Source organism: Anthonomus grandis, chromosome 2, assembly GCF_022605725.1.
Source record: "Anthonomus grandis grandis chromosome 2, icAntGran1.3, whole genome shotgun sequence".
In the NCBI taxonomy this organism is placed as follows: Eukaryota; Metazoa; Arthropoda; class Insecta; order Coleoptera; family Curculionidae; genus Anthonomus; species Anthonomus grandis.
Window position 1 is genome coordinate 46,696,039 of NC_065547.1, and position 27,687 is coordinate 46,723,725.

The following is a 27,687-nucleotide window of genomic DNA, read 5'->3' on the forward strand; positions in this document are numbered from 1 at the left end:
TAAATATTAGCTCCCGTTTTCTGATGAGGCGTTTTTTTTTCATTGCACTTGCAAACTAATGCTGCCAGGTGATTTTATTTTAGCTGCAAAACAATAAATCTGGAAACCTAAACACAGCATCTTTTGACCTGGATCAAACTGTGTAGTGAATCTAGATTCTGCCTTTTTACCACCAAATGCGTTAATCCAATATGATGAAGGCTTACCTAATAATATCTCGAAAATATAAACCTGTTTTTCTTCTTCTTCTTCTTTCTTCTGGTCTTATTTTCTGGACTGACAATTCTCGGTGAGTCTAAGTCGCATTCAATTTTGGTCTCTATCCCCTACGTTCATCTTATTTTTCTCATCATTTCTATATATAAATTCTTCCTTTTTTATATTTGTCCAAGCAAAAATCTTTCATTAGCCTTCTCAGATTTATAATTGCTAGGACTTTTTATGGTATACATATTAATAAACGTTAAGATATGTTTAGACATAATGACGCTGCCATTTCTCTCCTTATTTATTAAGTATTTTCTCTTGTTTCCATCTTCTTAGAATCATTTTATAAAACAGTTTTTGGTGTAGAACCCTTCATTCCTTTTTTAGCAGTTCTCCATTTATACCACGTCTTCTCTCTCGGTCCCACTCTCAATGTCTAGTAACTCGTGAAAGTACTCTTTCTATTTTCGATATTTAAGTCTGACGTAACCCGATCTCTTACGATTAATAAATGTGCGAGTAAATCTAAAGGTGCTCTGTCATTTTTGACTGTATAGATAATGCATTCTTCATAATAGAAATAAAACTTATCTTAATTGACTCTTAAGGAAACCCGTTATTCCAGTACCTTTCTCTGTAAGTTCATCTAGTTCCAGTAAAATTTCTTGAAAATTACAAATCTTGCATAATAAATATTCAAAGATTTGTACCAAGGTGTCCAAATTACAGGGATTGTGGTCCATTAATGTATCTGTGATCAATTTGCTTCTCAGATTGTAGATCTCTCTCTTAGTTCCTCAATAATCTTCGGCAGTATAACCAATTGGACCCAAGCAGGTAAGTAGTTCCAGGGACTATGAAATTTTGAATTATTGAAAATTTGCCATGGTAAGAACCTAAGAATGAAGATGGGAAAACAAACAAAAAAATTACAAAATTTTTTATTTACTGTTTTAAAAGCCCTATGACCATTAATCACTTTGTGTAAAGTGTCTTAACTTGTTAATGCTCTATTGTAATACTGGCAAAAAGACCCAAAATAGGGTCCATATACCTAACAAATCTATTATAATACAAGTTGCCAAGAAATGACCCTGTAACAGCCAGTGATGGGTATTATTTCTTTAGTCACAATAACCACATAAAAAAGTATAACGCATGCCTTAACCTATTTTACGAGTTGTAATATACAGTTTATCCTTTATTATAAAACATCACAACCGGCTCTACTATAATAAATTAACTAATCTAACCCGATCTGGTTAAAGCTAATCGATCTCTAACTTCCTAAAACTTCCCTCTAATCCCAGGTCGAGGTCCTCCAAAAGAAGCCTTTTCTGAACCTTCTTCGGTGGCCTGGTGATTTTGACGGAATTTTGACCCTCGAACCAGTCGGCATTATCGTTTAGCACGTCATAACAATCGGAAGTAATTTCCCTCAAAGGTTTTAGGGTGCCTCCGAACGTAGATGGAAGATATTCAGGTCCAAAACGGTCCAGGACGTGTCTAGAGTCCTCGTGGATGTATATCTAAAGATATCAATGGAATTGTTCTGTCTTTAATAAATCATTTGATTGGAATTGGATTATTTAAAATAAGAAAATTAATAATTAGTCAGTGATCTAAGACCAACGGAACAAAAAAGCAATACAACTGGTGATTGCTTATTGATGTATTAGCTTAACGAAAATTTATATTGTATATTTTATCACGATTTTCCTATGCTTCTATTTACTTATGGACACAAATATAAAAAAAGATACTAGATTATTATCGCGGACTATTTTTATATTGATTTAAATCATTTTTACTTTAATCCTATATTAAATTTAAAAAATATAACGAACGATTAAATACACAACACTTTTTAAAAGTTGTTTACCAAATTGCCTCTTTTAATTAAGGTACCTTAATGTTTATAAATAACTGTTAAATTATTGACATTTAACACACCACCCAGGAGAATCAAACTAATCACTACAGCGTTGCCGGATTGTGAAGCTATTTTCTAAGCTTTCATTCCTCATATCGATGGCTTAAACTGTAAACCGGCTAACTCCACTTTTAACGATTTTGAGATTTTGGCGCCAACCTGTAAAGGATATCTTACTACATCATATATTAAAGCAGCTAACTCCCAAAAATTATTACTTTCTTGTAAATCGCGCCGCACGTATACCAGCTATCTCCATTATAGCAAATATCAACATTGCAAAGCGTCTAACTCCCGGCTTAACGGTCATATTCCATGTTATTTTACTATGACTATGCACGTGGCTTGATCGCTCTCGTTTTAGCTCGTATGTATGTTAAAAATTGCAAGTTATTATAAATTAAAAGTAATTTAATTACTTTGTGTTTGCCGGGTAAGTGTTTTGTTATCATTTTAGTACATTTTCTCTCCGATCCTAGCTTCTATTGAAGGTTTTTTTAGATTACATGGAGTTAGCTGTTTTGTATAATATAAAACCTTTGCTCCAAGTAATTTACATTGGATATAGCCGTTTTTCTAGTTACCACTTTTTTAAAATTTTAATTAAGTAAGGGTCGATTTTACAATTGTCAATATTATTTTATACAAAGCGTGTCAATTGGGTCTTAAAATTAATTTATAAAATAATATTTTCAAAAATTGCTATTTTTAAGCTCTTTTTTATTAACGCTCATTATTATCCTTAATATTTTTAAATATTTTAACGTCAAATAGATACAGTTTAATATAAAATTACAAAAAACGACCTTCAGCGGAAGGCCAACCTTTTTCTTGCTGATCAAAACACGTTATTATAGCAGCCGTCATCGATAATATTATATTTTGGTCACCTGTCAAAAGAAATAACTTTTCATCTGTCAAACAATATAAATAGCAAATGGATGGCATTATTTGACAGATGGAAAGCTGGTATTTTGGCAGGTAACCGAAATAAATTATCGGTGACGGCTACTGTACTTTAAATGTTTTTTTTAGATTTTTTATTCTAAAAATGAGCCCCCCCACAAAGAAAATCATGGTTCTAGCTAAACAAGACACTCAAAATAAGCAGGTGACGTTGATGACCGTTTGGAAAATGAGCCAGATTTTATAAACTCGCTACCAATTGAATTCATTGATGACCAAAATATGACCCAAAAATGATATAATATTCCCTTCTTTTGAGTTCGAATCAGAAGAGTCATCTATTGGAGAAAGATCGGGGTTAACTTTAGGGCAAACATAGTATGTCTTAGACAAACTTGAAAATAATTCTACAATGATTATCGATGATCAATCTGCTACATTTTCAATGGCTGAGATGGACAATTTTCAACCTGATGATTTTCCTAACATTAATTTTAGTAAACATACCCCAGAGGGTCAACCTATAGAGCATAAAGATAATGACGTAGAAAGCAGCCTCAATTCAGTTTGTCCAATACTGACACGACAACCAATGATAAGTTAGGTAGCAAAATTGACGACAGCGAAGCTTCTTTCGAAGATAATATTAGTGATGAAAGTGTTTACGCACCGCGTTTAGTAGATTATTCTGAAAGCTCCGATACCTCCGATTTTGCAACTGAGATTGAGGTTTCCAAAAGAAAACGAAGAAAGAGGTGTCAGGTAGACAAGAAAACATGGGTTTATGAGAAGAACCGAAAAAATAGAGAAAAAGGTTTAAAATATTTTGGTAGAAAGCAGCACAATGATACTTGGGATAATAGGGTTCTAAAACCTCCCAGAATCCTTAAGGAGAGGTGCACGTGCAAGTCACAAACAGGAAAAATATTAAGATGTTTTCTTATAACAGAACAGGACCGACGAAATATATTTAAGAAATTTTGGGAAATAGTTTGGGGCGAAAAAAAATTTTTTGTTGACAGCTTGATACAGATTATACCCACCAAAAGGCCTAGAGATAGAAAACATGAATTAATCTCAAGAAGAAATTCTTCTGTAATTTACAACTTGAGAAAGGAGGAAGAATTGGTCAGGGTATGTAAAACCCTATTTCTAAACACATTATGCATAGGGAAATGGTGTGTTTAAATTGGAAAGAGTCAGCAAAAATTAAGACAACAGGGATTCAAAACCAAAAAGAAAATATAAACAGTATAGCAACTACTTCTGCATTATCTAAAAATAAATCATTTAAAAAGGAAAATGAAGCTATGTGTGAATTCCTAAACTCTTTACCGACAATGGAGTCACACTATTGTAGGAAATCAACAGAAAAAAAATATCTTTGGACTGACTGGTCATCTAAAAAATCGGTCTATGATGCTTATGTAAAATGGTGTATTGAACATAATGTAAAAGCCCTATCCGTGTGTACATTTAACAATGCTTTTGATGTTAAAAATTTTGGGTTATACCAACCAAAAAAGGATCAATGTTCGATCTGTTTTTCACATAAACTAGATGAGCAGAAGTACAATTTACATATTAAAATGAAAGAAGAAGCCAGGAAAGAAAAAGAGTTGGATAAAGAAATGAATTTTGTTTTTACTATGGACCTACAGGCTGTACTTTTATCACCTCGCTCTAATGTCTCCTCATTGTATTACAGAACAAAATTGTGTGTTCATAATTTTTGTTTGTTTAACCTAAAAAGCAAACAGGGAGCATGCTTTTTATGGAACGAAACAGAAGGCGGCTTAAATGCAGAAGAGTTTGCTTCAATTGTTTTTAAATTCTTGCTAGATAAGGTCATCCCTCAAGTAAAAAAAAATGAAAAAATTATTTTGTATAGTGATGGATGAACGTATCAAAATAGAAACGTAACAATGAGTAATGCATTACTTGATTTGGCTATGATGACCAACAACGTCATAATAGAACAAAAGTTTTTGGAAGTTGGTCATACCCAAATGGAGGTAGACAGGATACATGCTTTGATAGAGAGACAGTTGAAAAATAAAATCATAAATGTCCCAGCGGAATATATTCCCATTTGCAAAAGAGCAAGAAAAGTGCCAGAGCCATATGACGTCGAGTATCTAACCCACACTTTTTTTAAGAATTTTCGAGACATTAAGTTCCTAAAAGCTATAAGATCCGGAAATATGAAAGGAGATCCAAAGGTAGCGCTGTTATTACTGTATTTGAAACATTTATTTATATTAAAGTAATATTTTTTTAAGGTTACGGATATAAGAGCCCTGCAATATAATCCTAATGGGGAAGTATTTTTTAAATTGAGGTTTGGAGATGAGTGGGATGTCATTCCACAGCGTCGTTCACAACTTGCTACGAAAACCTGGAATGAAATGCCTAGTTTGTACACTGCTCGAAGAAAAATAAAAAAGAGAAAATACGATGATTTACAAGCTCTAAAAATAGTTATTCCTTCAGATTACCACAGTTTTTATGATGATATATTATTTGAGAATTAATGACTGCTTATTTCACTTTTGCTCTAATAAAAAAATCTATAAATGCAAAAAAATCCGATCATTTATTTCGTTTTATTTTACTAAGGAAAAACATCTATCTCCCAAAAAATAATGTTCCTGGGTAGCACAAACCTGCTAACTCCAAATTTTGCTCATAAAGCAAAAAATTAAAAACAAAAAACCTTGTATGTTGTCAAAAAAAATCTTTTGAACTGTAACTTAGACTTATAATAATCCTCGTTTATTTATTTTTATTCTAGACTCTTAAAATTTGTTTTATGATCCTCCTGTAAAATTTAGTTTTTCGGAGCTAGCCGGGTTGCAGTCTAAGCCGTCGATATATTATTTTATTACATAAAAGGGCCAAATTATGGACCGGCTGGTAGGGAGTCTGGAAAAGTTATCCTGCTGGTAACAATAAAAATTGAATTATGAACCTCTTGTTTGTCTTACCAGCGGGATAATTCTTGCTTACCAGTAGAATAAGTTAACAACAGGAAAAAGCAGCGTACAAAAGGTTTATCAGTAAAATTTATAACCTCAAATTTTTCCAAGAGTTTGAGCTTGCATAGTTTTGCAAGAAGTTTATGTATAATATTCTAAATTTTGTTCTTAATCTGTATGAGTATTTTGTTATTTTTCATCTGGTTAAATCTGTTTTTATTTAATATGATACCCAAGTAACAATTTACAGTCACCTAAGTTGAGATTACTATTATTTTCACTAGTTGCAACGTTGTTTTTAGTGTTGTTAGCAATGGAACGCTCCCGTTTATTCTCGAAGAACGTTCGTGAACGTTCCCACAGCGTTAGAGTCAAAGTATAAGCTCAAATACCGGCCAGCCAAACACCTCCACCAATTTAATGGAACCGAAATCAAAAAAAATAAAACTCACTACCAAATCTGGGGCTGAAATTAATACCATTGAAGATGATTCTTTTGAGTCTGACGAGTCTGAATTTGATTTAACGGAATTTCTGAGTGATTTAAAATCAAGCGAGCGCAAGGAAGAAGAGGATAGTTCGGAGGAGAGTTCCTAAATAGGTTGTTTGAAAGTTTAACTTAATAAATAGAACATAAATAAACACAAACATTTTTAATTTCAGATATTTTCCTAATATGTTTCCTTTGCATTTTTTTCATTTATGTGCTGAAAATTCTCGTTCGTGCTCGTTCATGCTCGAGGAACGTTCTCGAAAAATAAATTCTCGAGCATTTTATGCAACACTAAACCAGTGCAAAATTTAGTTGGTTTTGCAACGACGTTTATTTTCGACCAAACTTCGACGTACTGCACCTCTATCGCAACTGTTGTAAAACTCTGCTGTTATTACGACGTATTTTTTTCGAATTAAAAACCCAGTAAGAACAACGTTTCCTCTACGTTAGCGAATGGGTATTACATTGCCTGATCGTCTGTGTTAAGCATTTTTTGATGTAGAGGGAGCTTTTTTAAATGTTTTGAAGAGTTTGAGGAAGTTGAAAAATAAAGGTAGAGAGAATAAGAGGAAGAAAAAATATTCAATTTAACATCACCTACTTAATCTATATTTTTATAATTCATTTTTTGCTTGGAATAATTGAGATTTATTATTTTCGTTTTGCTTTAAAAAATGAAGAGATATAAAGACTTTAAATTTTCTGCAACTTACTACAGACGCAAAAAAAAGACTTGCAATGGATGCAAAAATGCCTACAACTAGCTTACCTGAAGTTGATATAGATTATATAGAACCAATGGAAGTAGCGGAAGATAGCAGTGGAAAGGTTTGTATTAAATTTTACATGTGGACTACTTTAAAATGTCCTTCCATTCTTTCGGAGTTTTACAGTTTCTAAAAAGCTGTGTACTGTGATTCACTGGCCAGTGTCTGGTGGGATACTTACAAATAATTATCAAAAATGCAAATACTTATTAATACTAGTACTAACAGAAAGAATATCGGATTTGGCACAAAACAAGTATATAAGTACCTTTATTAAAAATGTTAACATTTGGTTCATAATTCCTCCTTCAGCTATTAGCAGTTTTACCAAGAGGATAGAATTTATCTGCCTAATAACACACAGGAATTTTACCAGCTGGTCCGTAATTTGGCCCTGGTTTTGATGTTGGTTTACTTACCTATATCAAATAAGATATCCTTACCAATTAATTTTAAAAAAATTTTTAAGTAAAAAAAAATAAAAATAGATGTTGCATGTTGCATGTTAAAGTACAAATATTGAACAATGAGAAATTCACTTACAACTTTTCAAGAAATTCCAAATGAAAACCGAAATGTATTCCGTCTATTAACTTTGTTAATAACTGCCGACTTTTACCTAAACTTTATGAACTTTTGTCTAGTATGGCAACATTACCGCATATCCTAGTGCAAAATTGACATATTGGAGAGTTTTCGCATACCAATGTTTTGAAAATGACGTCATTTAGTAAGAAGTTTTTTTGATTTTTTAGGGCAAAATATGGTTCATCCAAAAATTTGTTTGTTTTAAATTGTTCTATAGACCGTACCCGTTTCTACTAAGCAATTTTTTTTGCTAAATCGTTGAATCTTAAATTGCTCAAGCACCAATACAACTTTTTATCCAAGCATAATCTAGAGACTAAATCAAAAGAAAGTAAGAAAGTCTAAAATTATGAAGATTGCAGTTGTTAATTTATCACTTAAACCTTTGAAACAGTGTTGGACGAAACGAAACACTACCTCCATTTTAGGAGATAATCAGCAAGCACTCTTCCTCACTCCTTTAATATTAAGATCTACGTCTATCTCAAAGAGAGTACGTTCTACGTAGGTCTTTGTTTTATTAGCAACTTTTTTTCTTGCTAGTTTTCAAATCAGATAAAATAGTCATAAGAGAAAGTAAGGAGTAACTGAAGTCAATAGACGGTTAGTGAGGAAAGTACACAATAATTTTTTCAAAGATTCTAAGTATATACAAGGATTACAAATAATGCAAGGATCAAAAGGAAAAATAAGACTGAAAATTTGAAGCAAAACCAAAGTATGAACAAAAAGCTGCTTGAGGCGCTGGCAAAGGCAAAATTGAGAAGTGTTTGGCACTGTGAGAGTATAACGAAAAACAAAAAACATGTTTATAGCCGAACATTTGATGTTAATAGAAAATCAAGTGTTACTGGTCTGAAGAAAGAATTATGTAATTATTTATTATATTTTAAGTCATATAATTCCTTAAAGACCTGTAAATCTTTAGTGCAATATGTATATGCAAATTATTTAATTCATGTTATTGAATTCTTGACTGACAAAAATAAGTTTCATAAAATCTTAATCTTTTTTACTTACCGAATTTCTCACTTTAGCATGTACTATAGGCTTTATAGCTGCCATCATCTTAGCAATAACTGATGGTGCATTGACCACATAAACCCCCTTTAACCTTATTGCGTAGGCTTCTTTCAGTAACATGGTAGTGGTGCGTAAAAAGGTTCCAAATACTTTGGTCAAATGTGACGTTGTACAGTTTGCTGCGTCGAAAATCGCTATGTCACCGGAATAAATGATGTCTGAGGCCATCATGAGCTCATCTAAAAGTGGAATATTATTTTTATTATATTAGAGAGTTACAGTAGGGCTTAAGTTAGAAACTTAGGATTTCGATAGAAATTACGGAAACGAGATACTTGGGAAATATCTTTTGTATAAAGCTCAAGTAACACACCATATATTATTATCGAATCGTTGAATAAATATTATAGTTATTCAACGATTTTTTAGGTCAACTGTCAACATTTATTAAATTGTAGAATATACGTAAATCATATACTATTCTGTTTAAAAAAGAGAGAAAATTTTGGCATTTAAAAATTGACAAGGGATTTACATAGGTAGTTTTAAACTGGATTAAGACAGCTCAAATATTTAATGGATCCCATAATTACATACACTATACTTTTCAGACACTTCATGTTATAGCGTAATAATGGAATCTTATACAAAGGGAAACCTAGAAATATTGTATGAAAATTATGTATTTCTTACACGTTAATGCCTTTATTAAGGATACAAATTAGCTCAAAAGTAGGTAAGGATTTAAAGAATAAAATATTTATTATATTATATAAAAATGCAATGGTGTATAAATTTTTTAATTAAAAAATATTTACGATAAACTTCCTATGGACGACACTGGTAAGAATTAATTTTTTTCGACACTCGGTATAATATAATACAATTTAAGCTTAAATAGATACCTTTATTGTAAATTCCATATCAACAATTATTTAACGATTAAAGGTTTTATACTGGTTTTCTATAACCAATTATTCAACGTTTTGTTGATGGTAAATATACTTGTTTAGAAGCTCATTAAACGCATTTTGTAAACGTCTTTAAATGGTATATAATATTCCATCTTTAACGTTTTAGTTTAATAAAATGCTTTATTCCATGATTTTTAAATGCCCTTCCCAACATTAATAGTTCACTATACAAAATTCCCAGATTTCTTCTAATTTCATTATATGTATTTCATCATGCTTATTATTATTTTCTATAAAAAAAATCGGGATTATTCCTGCGATATAACTAACTTCACTATTCCTTTCATGATTTCGCTTCAGTTTTTCACTGGTAAGTTCTATAAAAAAACTTAAGTATATAGTATCGAAATAATTCCTTTAAATTTCACAATTAAAGACTCAGATTCCATATTTTCCAGAGTTAATAATTTATCAATACACCGTATTGTAATTACAAAATATTGATAAATGTATGCCAGCGGCATTTGGGAAAAATTTTGTCCCTGGCCTAGACTCTAGGGTGCGACAAGGATGGAGCTAGCGCACCTCACGACATCTCTGGACGCACGTGAAAAGCTGACCCTCGTCGCTATTAGTATTTTTTTAAAAATTACTAAAATCAATGCACTTAAAGTCAAGATAATAAAATTCTTATTCCAGGAGTGCCTGTAAGGAACAAAAGACTTTGTCTATTATTGACAAATGGATATCTTGGGATTTCGTAGGCAAAATTTAGAAATTATTGATTTATGGACTCCTCAGAAGAATCATTTACTATTTTTTTAATAAATTACTAAAATTGATGCACTTAACGTCAAGATAATAGAATTCCTTGTCCAGGAATGCCTATAAGAAACAAAAGTCTTTGTCTGTTATTGACAAATAATTATCTTGAGGTTTCATAGACAAAAATTAGAAATTTTTATTTTATGGACTACTCAGAAGAATCGTTTAGTATTTTTCGAAAAAGTTATTAAAATCAATGCACTTAAAGTCAAGATAATAGAATTCTTGGTCCAGGAGTGCCTGTAAGAAACGAAAGTCTTTGTCTGTTATTGACAAATGATTATCTTAGAATTTCAGAGACAACAATTAGAAACTATTGATTTATGGACTCCTCAGATAAATCATTTGGTATTTTTTGAATAAATTACTGAAATTGATGCACTTAACGTCAAGATAATAGAATTCTTTGTCCAGGAGTGCCTGTAAGAAACAAAAGTTTTTATCTGTTATCGACAAATGATTATCTTGGGATTTCATAGACAAAAATTAGAAAATATTGGTTTATGGACGACTCAGAAGATTCCTTTAATATGTTTTGAAGAAATTTCTAAAATCCATGCACTTAAAGTCAAGATAATAAAATTCTTATTCCAGGAGTACCTGTAACAAACGTCTGTTAGTGATAAATGATTATCTTGGGATTTCGTAGACAAAAATTAGAAACTATTGATTTATGGACTCCTCAGATAAATCATTTAGTATTTTTTGAATAAATTACTGAAATTGATGCACTTAACGTCAAGATAATAGAATTCTTTGTCCAGGAGTGCCTGTAAGAAACAAAAGTTTTTGCTTGTTATTGACAAATGATTATCTTGGGATTTCATAGACAAAAATTAGAAACTATTGATCTGTGGACTACTCAGAAGAATCGTTTAGTATTTTTTGAAAAAATTACTAAAATCAGTGCACTTAAAGTCAAGATAATAAAATTCTTAGTCCAGGAGTGCCTGTAAGAAAGTAAATTTTTCTTAAAAAATCAGTGGCATTAATAAAGATTGTATCTTGTTTTTAGATTTTGAGTTATGGCAGATACGCCTATTTTCCTTAGTATCGTTTTACCAATTGCTGATTAAATTAAAAGATGTCTGAACTATGAAATTTAATACATATAGAATAATGTTTGAATATTTTTATCAACTTATAAAAAGTGATTAAGTAATGAAAATACATTCGTTAAATTACAGTTTTATTGCCTCAAATTCAAAAAAATCTTACAAGATTCCAAATGATTCAACAAAAAAACTCATATCTCTTCGTCTTGTTCTACCATTTCAGATTCTTCAGAAAGAACCGGTAACTTTTCCCAAAACGCAAGCCTATTTCTCTGGAAATCCTTTTTTTTGGCACTTTGGCGTTTAGAAAATTTAACTCGACAAAATCGTCACAAAAGCTATATTTGTAAGTCAAAGTAAACTCCCCTCGTGAAAACTGGATGTGCACCATTTTATTTAGGTATGGTCGACTTGGTTTAATATTTTTTATTTTATATTGAGAGCTGTGGTCTAACCAATTATTGAAATTATTATGTTGCATATTTATTACCAAAACTTTACCACTGTTTGCATTTTGTACACAGTCTTCAAAATCAGGAAAATCATAAACTTTTCCTTTTTTTTTTAAGGGACATCTCAACCTGGTGGTGGAATGAATCCGCCGACATGAAAGTGTGGCCGGGCTCAAAATATTTAATTTCCAGTTTTTTAAGGCTAATTTCATCTGAATTTACTATGCTGACAAAAAATGATAAAAGTGCCCAATTTTTATTTTGTGCTGAGCAATTATCAAGCCACAGAATTATTATGTTTGTCATCCCTATGTCGTAAAAAAAATGAATAAAATGTGCTAATGATATCACTTTTTGAGCGTCCGGCTGCACCTTCATGCCAAATAATTGCTATGAGCTTTCTGTTCTGTTGTTTAGTCCCCACTGGTACAAAAGATTCATTAAATGCTATGATTCTCCCCGTAAATATTACTTCCTTCAAGGATTCATATCTTGGAAGAACCAACTCAATTAACGCCACCAAAATAGTTTGACTGTGACAGACGTATACAAGAGCCTTACTGACAGCCGTTAATAGTAACACATTTAATACTTTATAGTATCAGAGGTGGAGCATTTATGCCACATTTAAAGTATTTGCATTTTCGTAGCTATAAAAGGCTTGCTAAATGCTACGCTAAAAGGGCGAATGTGACAAAATGCATGTAGATATGCCCTTTTAGCGTAAAAATTGTTGGATACGACCATTTGGCATAGTAGTATGTGTATGTATTGCAGATAGCTAATATTTTATTAAGATTTTTAAGTTAGATGGACAGCAGATATGCCTTTTAGCATTACAAATAAGGTAATATATATTATGGGCTATTCAACAAGCCTTTAACCCAATTTTCGATAAAATGTCAGATACGCCCTTTACGTTAAGCAGGGCAGTATTGGCAAATGATTATTTTGGGATTTCATAAACAAAAATTAGAAATTTTTGATCTGACTACTCAGAAGAATCGTTTAGTATTTTTTGAAAAAATTACAAAAATCGATGCATCTAAAGTCAAGATAATAGAATTCTTTGTTCAGGAGTGCCTGTAAGAAATAAAAGTTTTTGTCTGTTATCGACAAATGGACACCCTGGGACTTTGTAGATAAAATTACGATATGATTGATTTATGGACAACACGTTTATTATTTTTTCAAGAAATTACTAAAATTGAGACAAAAATTAGAAATTAATAATCTATGGACTACTCAGAAGATTCTTATAGTATTTTTTGAAGAAATTTTTAAAATCAATGCACTCAAAGTCAAGATAATAAAATTCTTATTCCAGGAGTGCCTGTAAAAAACAAAAGTTTTTGTCTGTTATCGACAAGTGGACATCCTGGGACTTTGTAGACAAAATTACGATATGATTGATTTATGGACAACACGTTTATTATTTTTTCAAGAAATGACTAATATCGTTAAACCTTAAGTAGGTATAATAGAATTCTTATTAAAAATATGAAAGTGAAGTGACTACAATCTAAACAACTGCCAGCTGTTCTTCAGCCTCGCAGCACTCGCGACATCTATAAACACACTTGAAAAGTTGGCCCTCGCCGCTAGGTGAAGTTATTAAGACGTATCTAAATATTGGCGAGACTTTTAAATCAAAATAAATAGTAAGTAGTTTTAAGTTATTGCGTTTGATGGTACAAGTGCAATAAATCAGTTGACTGTTTTTGTGTATTGACTCTTTTAATTCACACCTGAACGGGCAGTAAAAATATAACAATTAAACAAGAAAAGTGAAGATCTATGAACCTCCTGAATCTATGAAAAAAACGGACTGCAAAATTATTAACGCTAACAAATAAAGTGAAAGGACACATAGAATTTATTTTAAAAAATTTGTTTGAAATTGAAATTATTATTTAGAACTAATTATGAGGTAACAATTTATTGTTAAAATAAGTGTATCTACTATCATAACCAAGACTTACTGGGCCAATAGTGAGTGTTTATTTAAGAGTATTTATGTACCTTTGCACACATATAAAAAATATTATATAAGGTAATTTTATTCGTTATAAAAAAAAATAGGATTTTTGTGTGCGTCAGTCGCCTTATTATATGGAAAAGTTTTACGACTAAGGAAACATGTAATTATAATGCATTTTTTTGCATTATTAAAATAATAAATATACATATACGATTTTTTTTAGCAACTTTTAAATATATATTAGTCCCTCAACTGTTGACAACCATTTTAGATTTTTATCTAAAATTCTATATATCTACTCGTTCTTTTCTTGGCATTTTAATTTGTATAGGTACAATAGTTTGTTGCGTATAATTACCTAATACTTTTTAAGGGACATTTATACTAAGCAGTTTTTTATCATTATCTATTTTAAGCGAGTTTTAATTTTTTTCAAGCATTTGAAACAGCGTTTTTTTATAATTTTTATTTTTACCGTTTATTTGCAAAACGCCCTTATCTCTAATCTTTTTGCAACGTTATTAGTAAAGTGGTTAATAAAATGACTTCTTCAAGTTCTTCAGTAAAATTTCGGATGTAAAAATTTAGGTCAATTTTATTGAAAAAGGAAATAATTTTTCCAGAAGTACATTCGTCGAAGACATATCGAAAATCGTCTATTGAAGATGATATTATTGTTCACGAATCAGGCGCAGCGCGTAAAAAGATTTTCTTTTAACAAATTGTATGCAAGTTGTTTTGTGATTTTCTTGAGCAGCCATAACCAAAGTTTACTAAATAAAATACTATTTTATTCAGTAAACTTTGCCATAACTATACTTTCAGTGCCTCATTAGCCAAAGATTTTCCTGAAGATTCTAACAAAGTTAATGAAACACATATTACCTGGGTAATAAAATGATTTCTTATAATTTCTGAATTGTAAAACCCGAATTTTTTTAAAAAATATTTTTTTTTTAGTATGTTCCTCGATCACCGATCTCCTGAAGTTGATATTACAATGAAACACTGTTGTAATAATATGTTATGAGTATTGAAATATCGCAACACTGTATACCACCTTTATGCTCAGTAGTTATAATGTCATGTGTCATACCTCAAGATGTTTCAATACTGTTAATGTCTGTGTGTACGTCATATGTCAATGAATAAATATAACAGTAGTCTGTGCTGAATGGTCGACATCTGTGTTTTATTTCACCTATTTTAACTAACACGTGTGACTAATAATTTATTTTTAAAGAATTTCTCAAGTTGACCTTAATAAAACATTAGAATGTAAAGTTTTATGTAAATAATTGGAAAACAAAACTATATTTTCAGTTACTTAACCGTCAAGTTTCTCCTGAAGATGCACGGACATCAACAACGAAACACGTGTGATGCGGCTATAATAAAATGGTTATTTTTATCATTCTATTTAAACGAATTTCAAATGAAAGATAAATATTTAATCAATAAATAAAGAGAAAAACTTACACAACATAAAAAACAGTTTAACTCCACTGACAAAACTGAATTCACTTGGATCAAAGCGGTTTAAGCTTAACGCAAAAAGTCTGTGTCCACTTTCCGTGAGCTTCGGCATAACCGCTATATTTCTGGAAATATTGAAAAATTTAAAAGAAATACAGGAAAATAAAATCCGACTTACATTACGTCCATGGCTTGCACAATATCCTTTGAAAATGGCGACCTATTCGAGTAAACTTCTGGATACATATGTCTGGCTATCAAGTGCTGTTCCAGCCTTTGTTTGGTCTTTTCCACGGAATGTTTGCAACCTCTTAAGATGTTTCTTATAAATCTTTTATCTAAAATCGAATGTAGTCTACAATAAAAGGTTGCACATTCTCTACAATGTTAAAAATAATATTTTATATCTTGTAACCTTTAACGCGGACATTTTTTTGAAGAACACAAAGAAAAAATAAGTAAATTTCTTGACATTTTCAATCAGTTCCTGAATATTTGCTATAGTGAAGGAAGCAAGTACTAGAATTGCCAATTTATTATGCATATTACATTACACAATGTATATATCAATAACCGGCTCCAGGGTCACTTTTATTGGTTATTTATTTCTATTGCAAGGTTTCTTTCCTCCAGTTAATAAACTTAGCTGGCTTTCTTTAAATTGCTTTATTACAGGTCTATTTTGTAGTACACTACTTATAAAGAAATATTAGTAGTATCTCTATATTAAATCATTACTTATACCCATAGCAAAATGACATTCTTTGGCTGAATTCACATTGGTACGTAATTACGGATACGTGAGGCTGTTAAATCTATCCGTGACTTTTATCCCATCCACTAGAGATTAGCGTATCCGTAAAATGACGCTATATTTTTACTCAAGTTTATGGTGTTTAGAGTTTTGACCTCCCAGAATTACTTCAATCTATTTTTATACCTTGATTGTAAAGGGGTTCTCGGATCCCATAGAGGTTTTCTGACATAAATAAATAAAACCAACATTTGGTCATCTAATTTGCTGTTTTTTTGGGCACTAAAGTTAAAATATGGTCCTCATAAAACCCTGGTTCTCCTCCATATATACTAGGAAACCTTGGTGTTACTACTAACTTTGGCACTGACTATTCATTAAAAAGCTGTAATAATTACATTTGAAATACGTGAAACCCAGGGTCGAAGCCAAACTCGAAATTCTAAAAAGAGCGGTTCAAAATAAGAACTAGTAAAAAAAAATTGGTAAAAAAATAATAGTAACAAACATGCAGGGTTCTTGGCTTTGTGGTTCGTAAGAATAGGGCTTTCTTACTGACCTGCAAGAGAGTCTATATCTTACTTGTAGTTTCTCTGCTTGATTATGGTTCAATGGTTTGGTCGCCATGAACAGCTGTTTAGCCTTGCAACGGGTTTAGAACAAGCTTGTTAGGTTTTGTCTGCCTAAGCTAAATATGAGAATTCCTGATAATCATATATATGATCATGCTTTGGAGATGCTAAATCTAAAAACTTGAAAACAAAGCCGTTTACATTCAGATCTTATTTTTATATTCAAGTTGTTAAATGGTCATGTAAATTGCCCTGAACTTCTGAAGACGATTTTCTTTAATGTGCCAACTAGAAACCTAAGACATACTTAATCGTTTGTTTTCCCTGCCTTTTGCGTGGTATTAATTATTCATCTCACTCTCCAATTGAGAGGACTTCAAACTCAGGTGAAGTGAATATTTTGGGCATTACCTCGTCTTAGCTTAGGCATCAAATTAGAGAAATTATTTGAATCTTTTTGTTAATTTTTTTTTCAATTTTTTTACTTTTGATTATGGAAGGTATTTTAGTTTTTAATGTTTGTGATATTTGTTTTTAGTCATTGTTCTTTTTAATATTCATTTATGGGTTATAGTTAAGTTATCAGAGCCAAATCAGTGTTAATGACAATTAAGTGGTCAATATGGCTGTTAATTCTGTTAGAATTTAATAGTTTATTATTGTGGTTAGGTAAAATGAATTATTATGTTGTATTATTCTTTTTTGTAATGGGGTTGATCCCGTATAATAGTAATTTTTTTCTATTGCTTTTTTGCGCACGTATTTGTATTACTAATGCTTTGAAACAACTATTGCCTCTTGATTTTACAGATTTATTGACTTCGACTCAAATTCTATCGTAACTTATATTTTTGGCATTATATGGAAAAAGTACCAATAAAACAAATCTTTGTTCTTCATCGACTTTGATATTTATTTAAAATTTACTTATTAATTATTTATTGTATCTAGATATATGCTAGTATTTACTACCTACATAATGTAGTTATTATGCACCTATATGCTTAGGCACCTGTGTGTACTTACCTCAAATATTCCGATTGTTTCTACTATAATTATTTTAGAAATCGTGCACACTTTTATCACAGTTTTTTCAACCAACTTTTTTTTTTTTAACTAAAGTATACGTCACGTCACCCAGCCAGAATTTATCTTCAATCAAATTACTTCTGGCCATAGCAAAATAGCAGCCTTTCAAAATCTTATTTTTCGCATTTTTATTTTCTTTACTCTACTCACACCTGTTCAGGTATAGTAAAGACCAAAATCTGACAGGGTATTTTTACTTAAAGATGTTGAAAAATGCCCTAGAACCACTGATCCTTAATATTAATGAAGACAATCCTCATGCATTTTAGTGGGAAACAGTTTTTCAACAAGATGGGACACCGTCTCACTTTAGCAGAAATGTTAGAGAATATTTGACTAATACTTACCTTAATTGGTGGATTGGTCATCGAGGGCCTACCGAGTGGCCAGCCAGGTCGCCTGATCTTACATGTCTGGACTTTTTTTTTGTAGGGCTACTTGAAACAAAAAGTATACGTCACCCAGCCAGAGTCTACCTATCTTCGATCTATGTCAAAGAATAATTAATGCATGTCGCAATATTGATGTTGCCATTTTTTAGTAGTTTAGAGTTCTCCAATAGATTATATTTTACTGTCTTAAAGTTTAAAAAAAAATAGAAGTTTGTAAAATCGAACTTCAATCCATGTTTTTGGTCCGTTGTACTATTTGTTTTTTATTGTTATTTTTTACCAAATTTTTTTTACTAGCTAGTTTTTATTTTGAACTATTCTTTTTAGAATTTCGAGTTTGGGTTCAACCCTGGGTTCCACGTATTTTAAATGCAATTATTACAGCTTTTTAATATATAGTCAGTGCCAAAATTAGTTATAACATAGAACCATAATCGAGCAGAGAAACTACAAGTGAGATATAAACTCTCTTGCAGGTCTTCAATGAGAAAGTCCTACACTTGCGAACCACAAAGCCAAGAACGCTGGAAGACTTTAAGATTATAGTATTAATGTGTGTATTAAAGGTTAGTTGTTCATCAACCCATATCCTAAGGTCTTTTATTGTGTCGCAGTACTGAATATTACGGCCAGCAACATTGTAAGATGAATCATTCCTCTTATTTCCTCTGTAAAAACTCATAATATTACACTTGCTAATGTTTAAAAATAAATTATTATTAAAACATTATTCATAAAATAAAATAATAAATAATAAATTGTTTAAATCCTGCTGCAACCTAACCTGGTCAAGGAAAGACGATATTTGTCTAAAAAATTTAACATCATCTGCAAATATCAAGAAGTTACTATTTTCAAAACTGAACTGAAGAACACCAAGCCACTAATCTCCCAGGAAAGCCAAACAGTTCCAACTTCCTAATTAATATGCCATGATTAACTCTATCGAAAGCCTTGGAGAAGTCAGTGTAGATGACATCCTCCTGACACCCCTTCCCCAAAGCAGTTAGTAAATCCTGGTGAAATATCAGCAGATTTGTCAATGTTGATTTTCCAGATGTGAGCCTATGCAGCTCACCCACCAATAACTCCTTACAATGAAAACGCAACTGATCATAAATAAGCCCATCCAGAAGCTTTGGGATTGCAGACTATATATTCACACTTCTATAATTCGTTAAAAAAAAAATGATTTTAACGAATTAAATTAAAAAATTATTGGGAACACCATCCGGACCTGAACTCAGCTTTGGCTTTAGCTTAAAAATTTTATCAAATACCAATTCAAGTGACAAATTTACATTGGGAATGACTGTATTATTTACCCTAGTCTGATCACAAGCACTAAGATTATTTGGGCTGTTCTGTTCATATACAGTGAAAAAAAATTGAGCAAAACCCTTTGCAATTTCCTCACATCCCAAGAATTCATTATCTCTGTAATTCATCAAATTAAGTTAAATTAAACCAAAAACTTTTAGGGTTAGTATAAAGCTGCTGGTCCAACTTCAAAAGGCGATTTTGATAGCAAATACCACTCAAAATTTTACATCTTTTTCTGAGATTAGAAAATTTTAAATAGTCAGCTGCTCGATGACTGCTCCTGTAACACTTAGGAGCCTCTTTCTTCAACTTAACTAATGTTCTCAATTCAGCTGAAAACCAAGAAGAAAACCGGGATGCGTATTTACGTTTCCGTGTTTTCTTCGCACAACCAACACCGCGTGGTCGTGAAATCAGCACGGAAATGTTTCTTAATATTGCTTTCCAAACCCGTGTTCATTTCAACACCGCGCCTCAGATTACCTAAATTATACTATTATTACTAAATTATACTATAGTTTAGGTAACCTGTGACCGCGCGGTCGTCAATTCAGCACGGAAATGTAGCGCAATATTGGTTTACAAACCCGTGTTGATTTTAAGAGCCTCGATCTTTAAATATGCACTACTTTGTATCGTGTAGCTGGTTTCAATTAATTTAGTTACGATTTTCTAAGAAGTATTTAATTGTTTTGAGCACTGCATGTTATTCATTTGACACTATAGCTATGCTTTAATTTAGGTTATTTTTGCGTACGACATGAACCATATTTTTCAAAAATGATTAGCATAGTGTCAAATGAACAACATACTTTTAAACACTTTTTGGAAATCATAACTAAATTTATTGAAACCAGCAACGCCTAATCCGTGTTAAAAATGGGAATTATTTATACAACTGCGTAGAAATATTGACATTTTAGACTTTTCAGGCGCGCCTAGGTAAACCATACTTTTCTCGCGATAAAAAAAAAACACTTTTCACCTTGGTGTGTTATATACTATTTTTATTATTTAAAAAATAATTTTTATTATATAACTTAAAAATAAAAATAAAATAACTCATAACTTTCTCTACAGAACTCAAAATATAATATTAGGTACATTTACTAGGAAATATATATTTTCTCTAGTATTAGGTACGTATAAAAGGTATTAATGTTTTTTTGCGACAGGTTCAATGTTAATAATATTGAAAGAAATATTATGTAAACGGAGACGTTTTCGTTTTTGGGATTCTGCTTTTGTAGGTCTTCCTGACTGAATTCTTCCACTGCAAGGTAAACTTCTATTTTTGCGGCGTGCGATTGAAGTAGGTTGGACGTGAATTTTTCTGGATTTTCTTTTGTTGATATTCTTTTCACAAATAAACGATAATATGTTGGATGGAGTTTGTAGTTGAGACAAATTAGAAGCAAATTTGGTAAGTATGTTCGTATTAGCTGGATTGAAGGCATTTTCTGGAACACTACAGATTCTCGAAAATTAGGATTTAATTGTCTCAACTGTGTTCATATAGTCTTCTTTATTGCTCGCAATATTAATATCACTATTTAATTCGGTTGAAACTAATGGAAGCTGAAATCCCTCAAACGTGCATCCCTCAGTACTTGCATCGGATGTCATATCTGAAACGCACTCTATTTCTCTGATTTCGTTTGCACTAGAATTAGTGAAATATCGTCAAATAATGATGAAGAAAATTCGTTTCCCAGTGCCCATTTTGCAAAATTTTGGCGATCTCCTTTAGTTAAACATATTGAAGTTAAGAATCTAATTCCATATTTTCTTTCCACAGCACATATATGTTTACAATATTTACCTCCTCTTCCAAACGGACAGTCACATGTTGCCATATCAGAATTTACTACATATAAATGAATACCTGACTTTACAAAATATGTACTGCCATCAACTTGCGTTATCTGATCTATTCCTTTGCTATCTTTACGAAATTTTTCATAGGCTATGGTAAGTTTTCGAGATCTTCCATTAGCAAACTGAAGGAGTCGTTTCTTATGATAGGATTCAAATGTTTTAGAAATAAATTCTCTGTCTTTAAATATTCTTATTGACGACTCGCATTAATTGTTTGTGTTGTTACCTCTAGTAAGTATATCGCATCGATATGATAAACACTTACTTAAGTGGATTTTTAATTCCGGATTTTCTTTCACTCTGTCACTATTTAGCAGATTTGATATGTTAATTTCTGCTCCCTGCATTGTCTTGGCAAACATCACCGCACAAAAACTGTTCATAACTATCTGCCGATCTTGTTTTTTAACTTCGTGTTAACGCTGCCACAACCATCGCCAAAATGCCTGAGTAACGTGGAATATACAAAGCAGCAACCTACTGTTAGGAAAAACCTCTCTTAATGCATTTCTCTCGGTGCTACTATCATCCGTCATAATTATTCTTGGTTGAAATAACTTACCGCACGTTTTTTCCAGAAAATCTTTTGCTGTGCGAAAAACCAGAGTATAATTGTGCTGTGATTGGCTAGTGTGCAAAATAACAGCTATAGGTAAAGCACCAACCTTATTACCCGCGAATATAAAAATCATACAAGTATTAGTCTGATCACACGATCCACTTGTATCGATAAATAGCATATCATCAGCTAATCCCGTCTTGTAAACTCTTTGCATTATTGGAGTAATTAAAACGCAAACGGTGGGATCTTCCACAACACATAAATTAATATTGCACTCCAGAAGCTCTATCTATTTTCTTTTCAAAATTTTCAATATGTCAGTACTGTCTTTGGTGCCGTCATTTTGGAGTCGCCACTGTTTATACAAATGAGTTACCGTCAAACGGGGTTAAGTGAATCATAGTGGGTAAAATGAATTAATCGGGTATTTCCGCAAAAAAGTCGATTCCGTCGCAGACCTGCCCCATATAGTGACATTATTGCATCGAGATGACCTCGTTAGTATGTCTTTGTATGTGGTAGGGTGTGTTTCGCTGCTCAAAAAAATACACGTGAGTACCATAACGACATGTTCCGGTTAAACGATTTTTTTGTATTTTACAAAACTTTGGAAACGATTGGTTGCGGAAGTGATCAATATTAATATTTATTTACTTGAATGTAATTAATGTGTTTATTAGACATTAATAAACAAATTTGTGCTTAATTTTTGGTAATTTTTTTTTTGTTGAATTTTAGCAATTTTTTTTTTTTCTAAGATGGTAACTTTAATGGGTAAAATGAATCATTTAAGTGTCGCTGTAAATTTATGATTAAATTTTTTAAAACTTTTTTTTTAAATAATTTTTTATATAAGAAATATTTTTTTATTAGTTTTGGTCTTTTTAGCATGCCAAGAATTCACAAAAAAAAATTGGGGCCGTAGGGAAAATGTAACTAAGATCAAGAATATGTTCGTCGAGCAGTGGCAGCGGTTAGACGAGGTGATATGTCCATGAGACAAGCATCTGAAAGATTTGGTGTGCCTTTCAGTACCATTCAAAAAAGATATCATGGCAAACATTCTTTAAAATATGGTCGACAGCCTGTACTAAGTGGTGAGCAAGAGCTAAGACTAAAGGAGACAATCAAAATTTGCGCCGACTGGGGATTCCCATTAAAAAGTACAGATGTTAGAGCAATTGTGCAACAATATCTAAATAGACTAGGAGTAAGGGATTCCAGATTTAAAGAAAATATGCCAGGGATGGACTGGTTCAAAAGTTTTATGAGCAGAAATAAAGACCTTACCGTTAAGTTGGCTGAAAATACAAAACGCGTTAGAGGTGCATTAACCCGCGAGGTTATTCAAAAATATTTTGAAAACTTGCAGGTCACGTTGAAAGACGTCCCTGCTCAAAATATTATCAATTACGACGAGCCCAATTTTGTGGATGATCCCGGGTCGGCTAAAGTAATTACAAAAAGAGGTGCAAAGCATGCCCATAGGTTAATAGACTCCTCAAAGACCAGCACAACTGTGATGTTTGCAATAGCCGCTGATGGAACATTACTGCCTCCATATACGGTATACAAGGCAAAACATTCCTATGATGGTTGGACAGAGGGAGGAATTGAAGGAGCAAGATATAACAGAAGCATGAGTGGATGGTTTGACTCTGATATATTTGAGGACTGGTTTAAGACAATTGACATGCCTTATTTTCGAAAGCTTGCTGAGCGTAAAGTTTTAATAGGCGATAACTTAAATTGCCACATTACCACTAATGTCGTACAGCAATGTGAGAATAATGAAATTGATTTTGTCTTACTCCCTCCCAATTCAACTCATTTGCTTCAACCGCTCGATGTCGCGTATTTTAGGCCTTTAAAAGCTGCATGGAGATCCACCTTGGAACAATGGAAACTAAAACACCGTGGAGTCATTCCTAAAACTAAGTTTCCAAGGCTGCTGAGACAGAGTGTGGAAAAGGTTGGCATAAAGTCGAAAGAAAATTCCATTGCTGATTTTAAGGCATGTGGAATTTTTCCGCTCGATCCCAACAAAGTTTTAAATAAAATTCCACGAAATTTACACATCGATGAAAATGGTGAGAATAATGATTAGGCCTGGAGTAACACAATAATCAGTCACCTAAAAAATTTAAAAACTACCCCGAATCAATCAACAAAGAGAGGAAAAAAAATTATTATCGAGGCTGGCAAAAGTGTGTCAAGTCAAAGTTTATTATCAACGATAATAGATAAAACACCCACAAAAAAATCATATAAAAAAAACATGAAAAAAAACGAAAGAAGAGCCCTGGAAATATCGGATGATGAGTTAGATCGAGAGTTAGATAAAGAATTTTCCCTAAGTGATTTCGAAAATATTGTTGAAAACTTTGACGAGTTTGATCCAAATCCGTCGACATCGAATGATGATACTTACATGATCGACACAGACTTATCCATGGAGCCAAGGATTGGGGAGTTTATTATTGCAAAGTTTCCAACCGAGAAACGAGATCGATTGTTTGTTAGCAAAATCGAGAATTGTTCAAAGAAAAAAGAATTTACTATAAATGCCATGAGAAAAAAGGTAAACTCGGAAAAGGGGTATTTTGTTTATCCAGAAATACAGGACCTTTGCCTAATAAGCCAAAACCAAATTATTAGAAAACTGCGTCAAACGTCTTTCAAGAGGGGTAAATTTGTTTTTAACTTAGACAACGACGAATTTAAAAAGTTGGAGTAATTTGTTTTTTGTTAATTTTCCTATGTTTTGTATGTAGACTTAAGTTTTTTTTACCAAGAGTGCCATTTTTGTTTAAAGAAAAGTTCCTAAGTTTGTTGTTTTTATAAAGCCTTAATATTCTGTGATAGAATGTGTTATAGAATAAGACTTTGTTACTTAATCTTACTTTTGTTACCTTTAGAATAAAGAATTTGTTTTTTTTAAGTGTTTTTTTCCGTTTAAATCTTCTTTTTTTATTTTTTGTTGATTCATTTTACCCACATTATGTTTAAAGTGAATTTTACAGCACTTCTAATACATGATTCCCTTTACCCCAAACCGGAGGGTAAAGTGAATCAGACTTTATCAAAAAAAATGGAGGACTTCCCATGCTTAAATGCTTACAAGTTTTAACAAAATCTTTTAAGACGTTTACCAGAATCTACAATATTTTTTACATATTTTTTAATTTAATACTTTGGCAGAAAAACGAAAAAAACCACTTATTTTGATTCACTTAACCCCATTTGACGGTACTTGACGATCGAGTGGATTTTTTTGAGCATTAGCCAATGTTACATAAACATCTTCCTCGCAATTTTCCATAATGCTGAACTCGTGATATGATTTAGCTGCTGCAGCTGTCATTTGACGCTGTAATGTAGATGTAAATGGCTGTTTCGTATATACAGAGCAACGCAGGAGTCCCAAAGATTGTGCAACATTTACTCTATGGGATGAATAAAATTAATATGTATAGCGACATTCAAACCTCTCTTCAATAAAGATGATTTTTTTAAAGTATGTTCCGTCACTTTTAAAAATTTTATGCTTATATTTGCCCCGCAATTGAAGTTTCTCATTGCTCCTTGGATTTTCTTTTTCGATTTATTTTCTCTCTGCCAGCTGACAAACGAAAACTTTTTGAAAATCGTAACGCACGGGTTTTGAAAAACGTCTTTTCATTATCCAATTTGTTTTTGTTTCTGCCGAAAACTTGTTTATAATGTAACTACACATCTCATCATAATTGGCGGTATCAGACAACGAACACTGAACTTCACAACTATAACTTACTGAAGAAGTTCCTTCGAACTTTAAAACCTCAAAATCATTGGTTATTTTTGAAAAACAAATTTTAAACTGCTCCATAATTATTGTCTTGTCTTGTCTTGTTGACTTGATGGCTCTGCTGCAAGGCAATTGCCAGCCCGATTTGTGTGAGATTCTACTTTATCTGGCTCTGGACCATGTAGGAGTCTCAGGATACTTTGCTGCACTGTAACTCTTTGATAAGGAAATACAACTTATGATTGGGCCTCTAGGCGTATTCTGTTTCTATCTAAGGCTGTAAAACAGGAGGAATATTAGTGATACAACAGAGGGAATATATGACCACACCAATGCACATAAAACAAGCAATTAAGGCAGGATTATAGGACAATTCAAGGTTATTGGAAAGTTGAGCTTTAGATTTTAATCTGGTTAATGTTTATGAATCGCATGATTATCTCTATTGTTTCATCGTCCGGAGCAGATAAAATGTCAGTCATAGATAATGGTGATACTCCTTTCTTTAATACAAAGATCTTATATAGGTCAAAATTAATAACGCGATTAATTGGGCACTCAAAGAAAATATGGTCCAAGTCGTCCCATAAACCACAATCACACAAAGGGTTATCTTTTATGTTAATTCGATAAAGGTGGGAGTTAGTCAAGCAATGTCCTGTACGCATTCTAATAATTGTTGTGATATGTCTTCTGTCTTTATAGTTCAAGTTAGCAAACCATTTTTTGTTGGTAAATGTGGGTTGTACCCTAGCATATCTGCGATGATGGTTTAACACTAAAATTTTCCACTTGTCCCTAAATGTATTTATTATTTCCTGCTTTAAAATGTTGAATATATCCTGAATATCATAGAGCATTCTTCTAGGGATGTTTAAATCAGTTCCCACTTTGGCCAGAATATCTGCCTCATCATTGCCTGGTATATCTGAATGACCTGGGATCCAAGACAGTCTAATATCATAGCCATTGTTGTTAGTCATGGCAATTAATTTTTTTAGTTTTAAGAACCCAATATTCAGAGTTTGCTGTAAAAAAAGAGCCACTGAGCTTTGTAATTGCACCTTTTGAGTCTGAAAATATTATTGCTCTCTTGATTTGTTGCTTGATAGCGGTTTCTACAGCATCATGAATAGTAATTATTTCGGCCTTATAAATATTAAGGTTATCCGGCAAACGTGACGAGAATCTATAGTTCAAGGATGGGATAGATATGCCAAATCCCACCCTATTGCCCTTTTTTGAAGCATCAGAATAAATAAATGTATAGCGGATTTTTAAGTTGTTGGTTTCGTCTATAAATTTATTTCCTGTCATGATATCTCCCTTTTTTAAGTTACATTTTATAATTTTTAGAGACCCACTTAGAATGTTTAAGGGGATTTCGTAACATGGAAATTTTTCTCCTCTATAGAGTAAGGTTATGTATGGTCTGTAGCTTTGAAATGCAGTCACTAGATATGGAGTTTTATTGTTATTCCAAAACTCAGGTCTATGTATTATTTTAGATCTAATATTATTTATGATTTGAATAATAGGGTGATTTGTAATTAATAAAATTTCGAAAAAAAATTTCGAAATTAGTTTGGAAGCCAGTAGTTTTCTCCTGTATTGTAGGTCTATCATAGATGCTTCCGCTAACAATGCCACTCTGGGCGTAGAGCGCATACATCCCATACATATGCGTAAGCCCTCATAAAACACCACGTCCAATCCATTCAGAGCCGTT

General features: G+C 32.1%; 1 protein-coding gene across 2 annotated transcripts in view; it reads right to left on the bottom strand.

The window, feature by feature from the left end:
- Positions 1 to 1,132: 1,132 nt before the first annotated feature.
- LOC126746785 (clavesin-2-like) overlaps positions 1,133 to 27,687 on the bottom strand; it is a 77,942-nt gene continuing 51,387 nt past the window's right edge. For both annotated transcript variants that reach the window (XM_050455182.1, XM_050455189.1), the window contains exons 3-6: positions 15,780 to 15,939; positions 15,605 to 15,726; positions 8,896 to 9,137; positions 1,133 to 1,736 (exon numbers count right to left, since the gene is read on the bottom strand). In XM_050455182.1, coding sequence (XP_050311139.1) covers positions 1,476 to 1,736; positions 8,896 to 9,137; positions 15,605 to 15,726; positions 15,780 to 15,939 — 785 coding nt within the window. In that variant the 3' untranslated portion in view covers positions 1,133 to 1,475. The remainder of the gene's footprint in view (positions 1,737 to 8,895; positions 9,138 to 15,604; positions 15,727 to 15,779; positions 15,940 to 27,687) is intronic.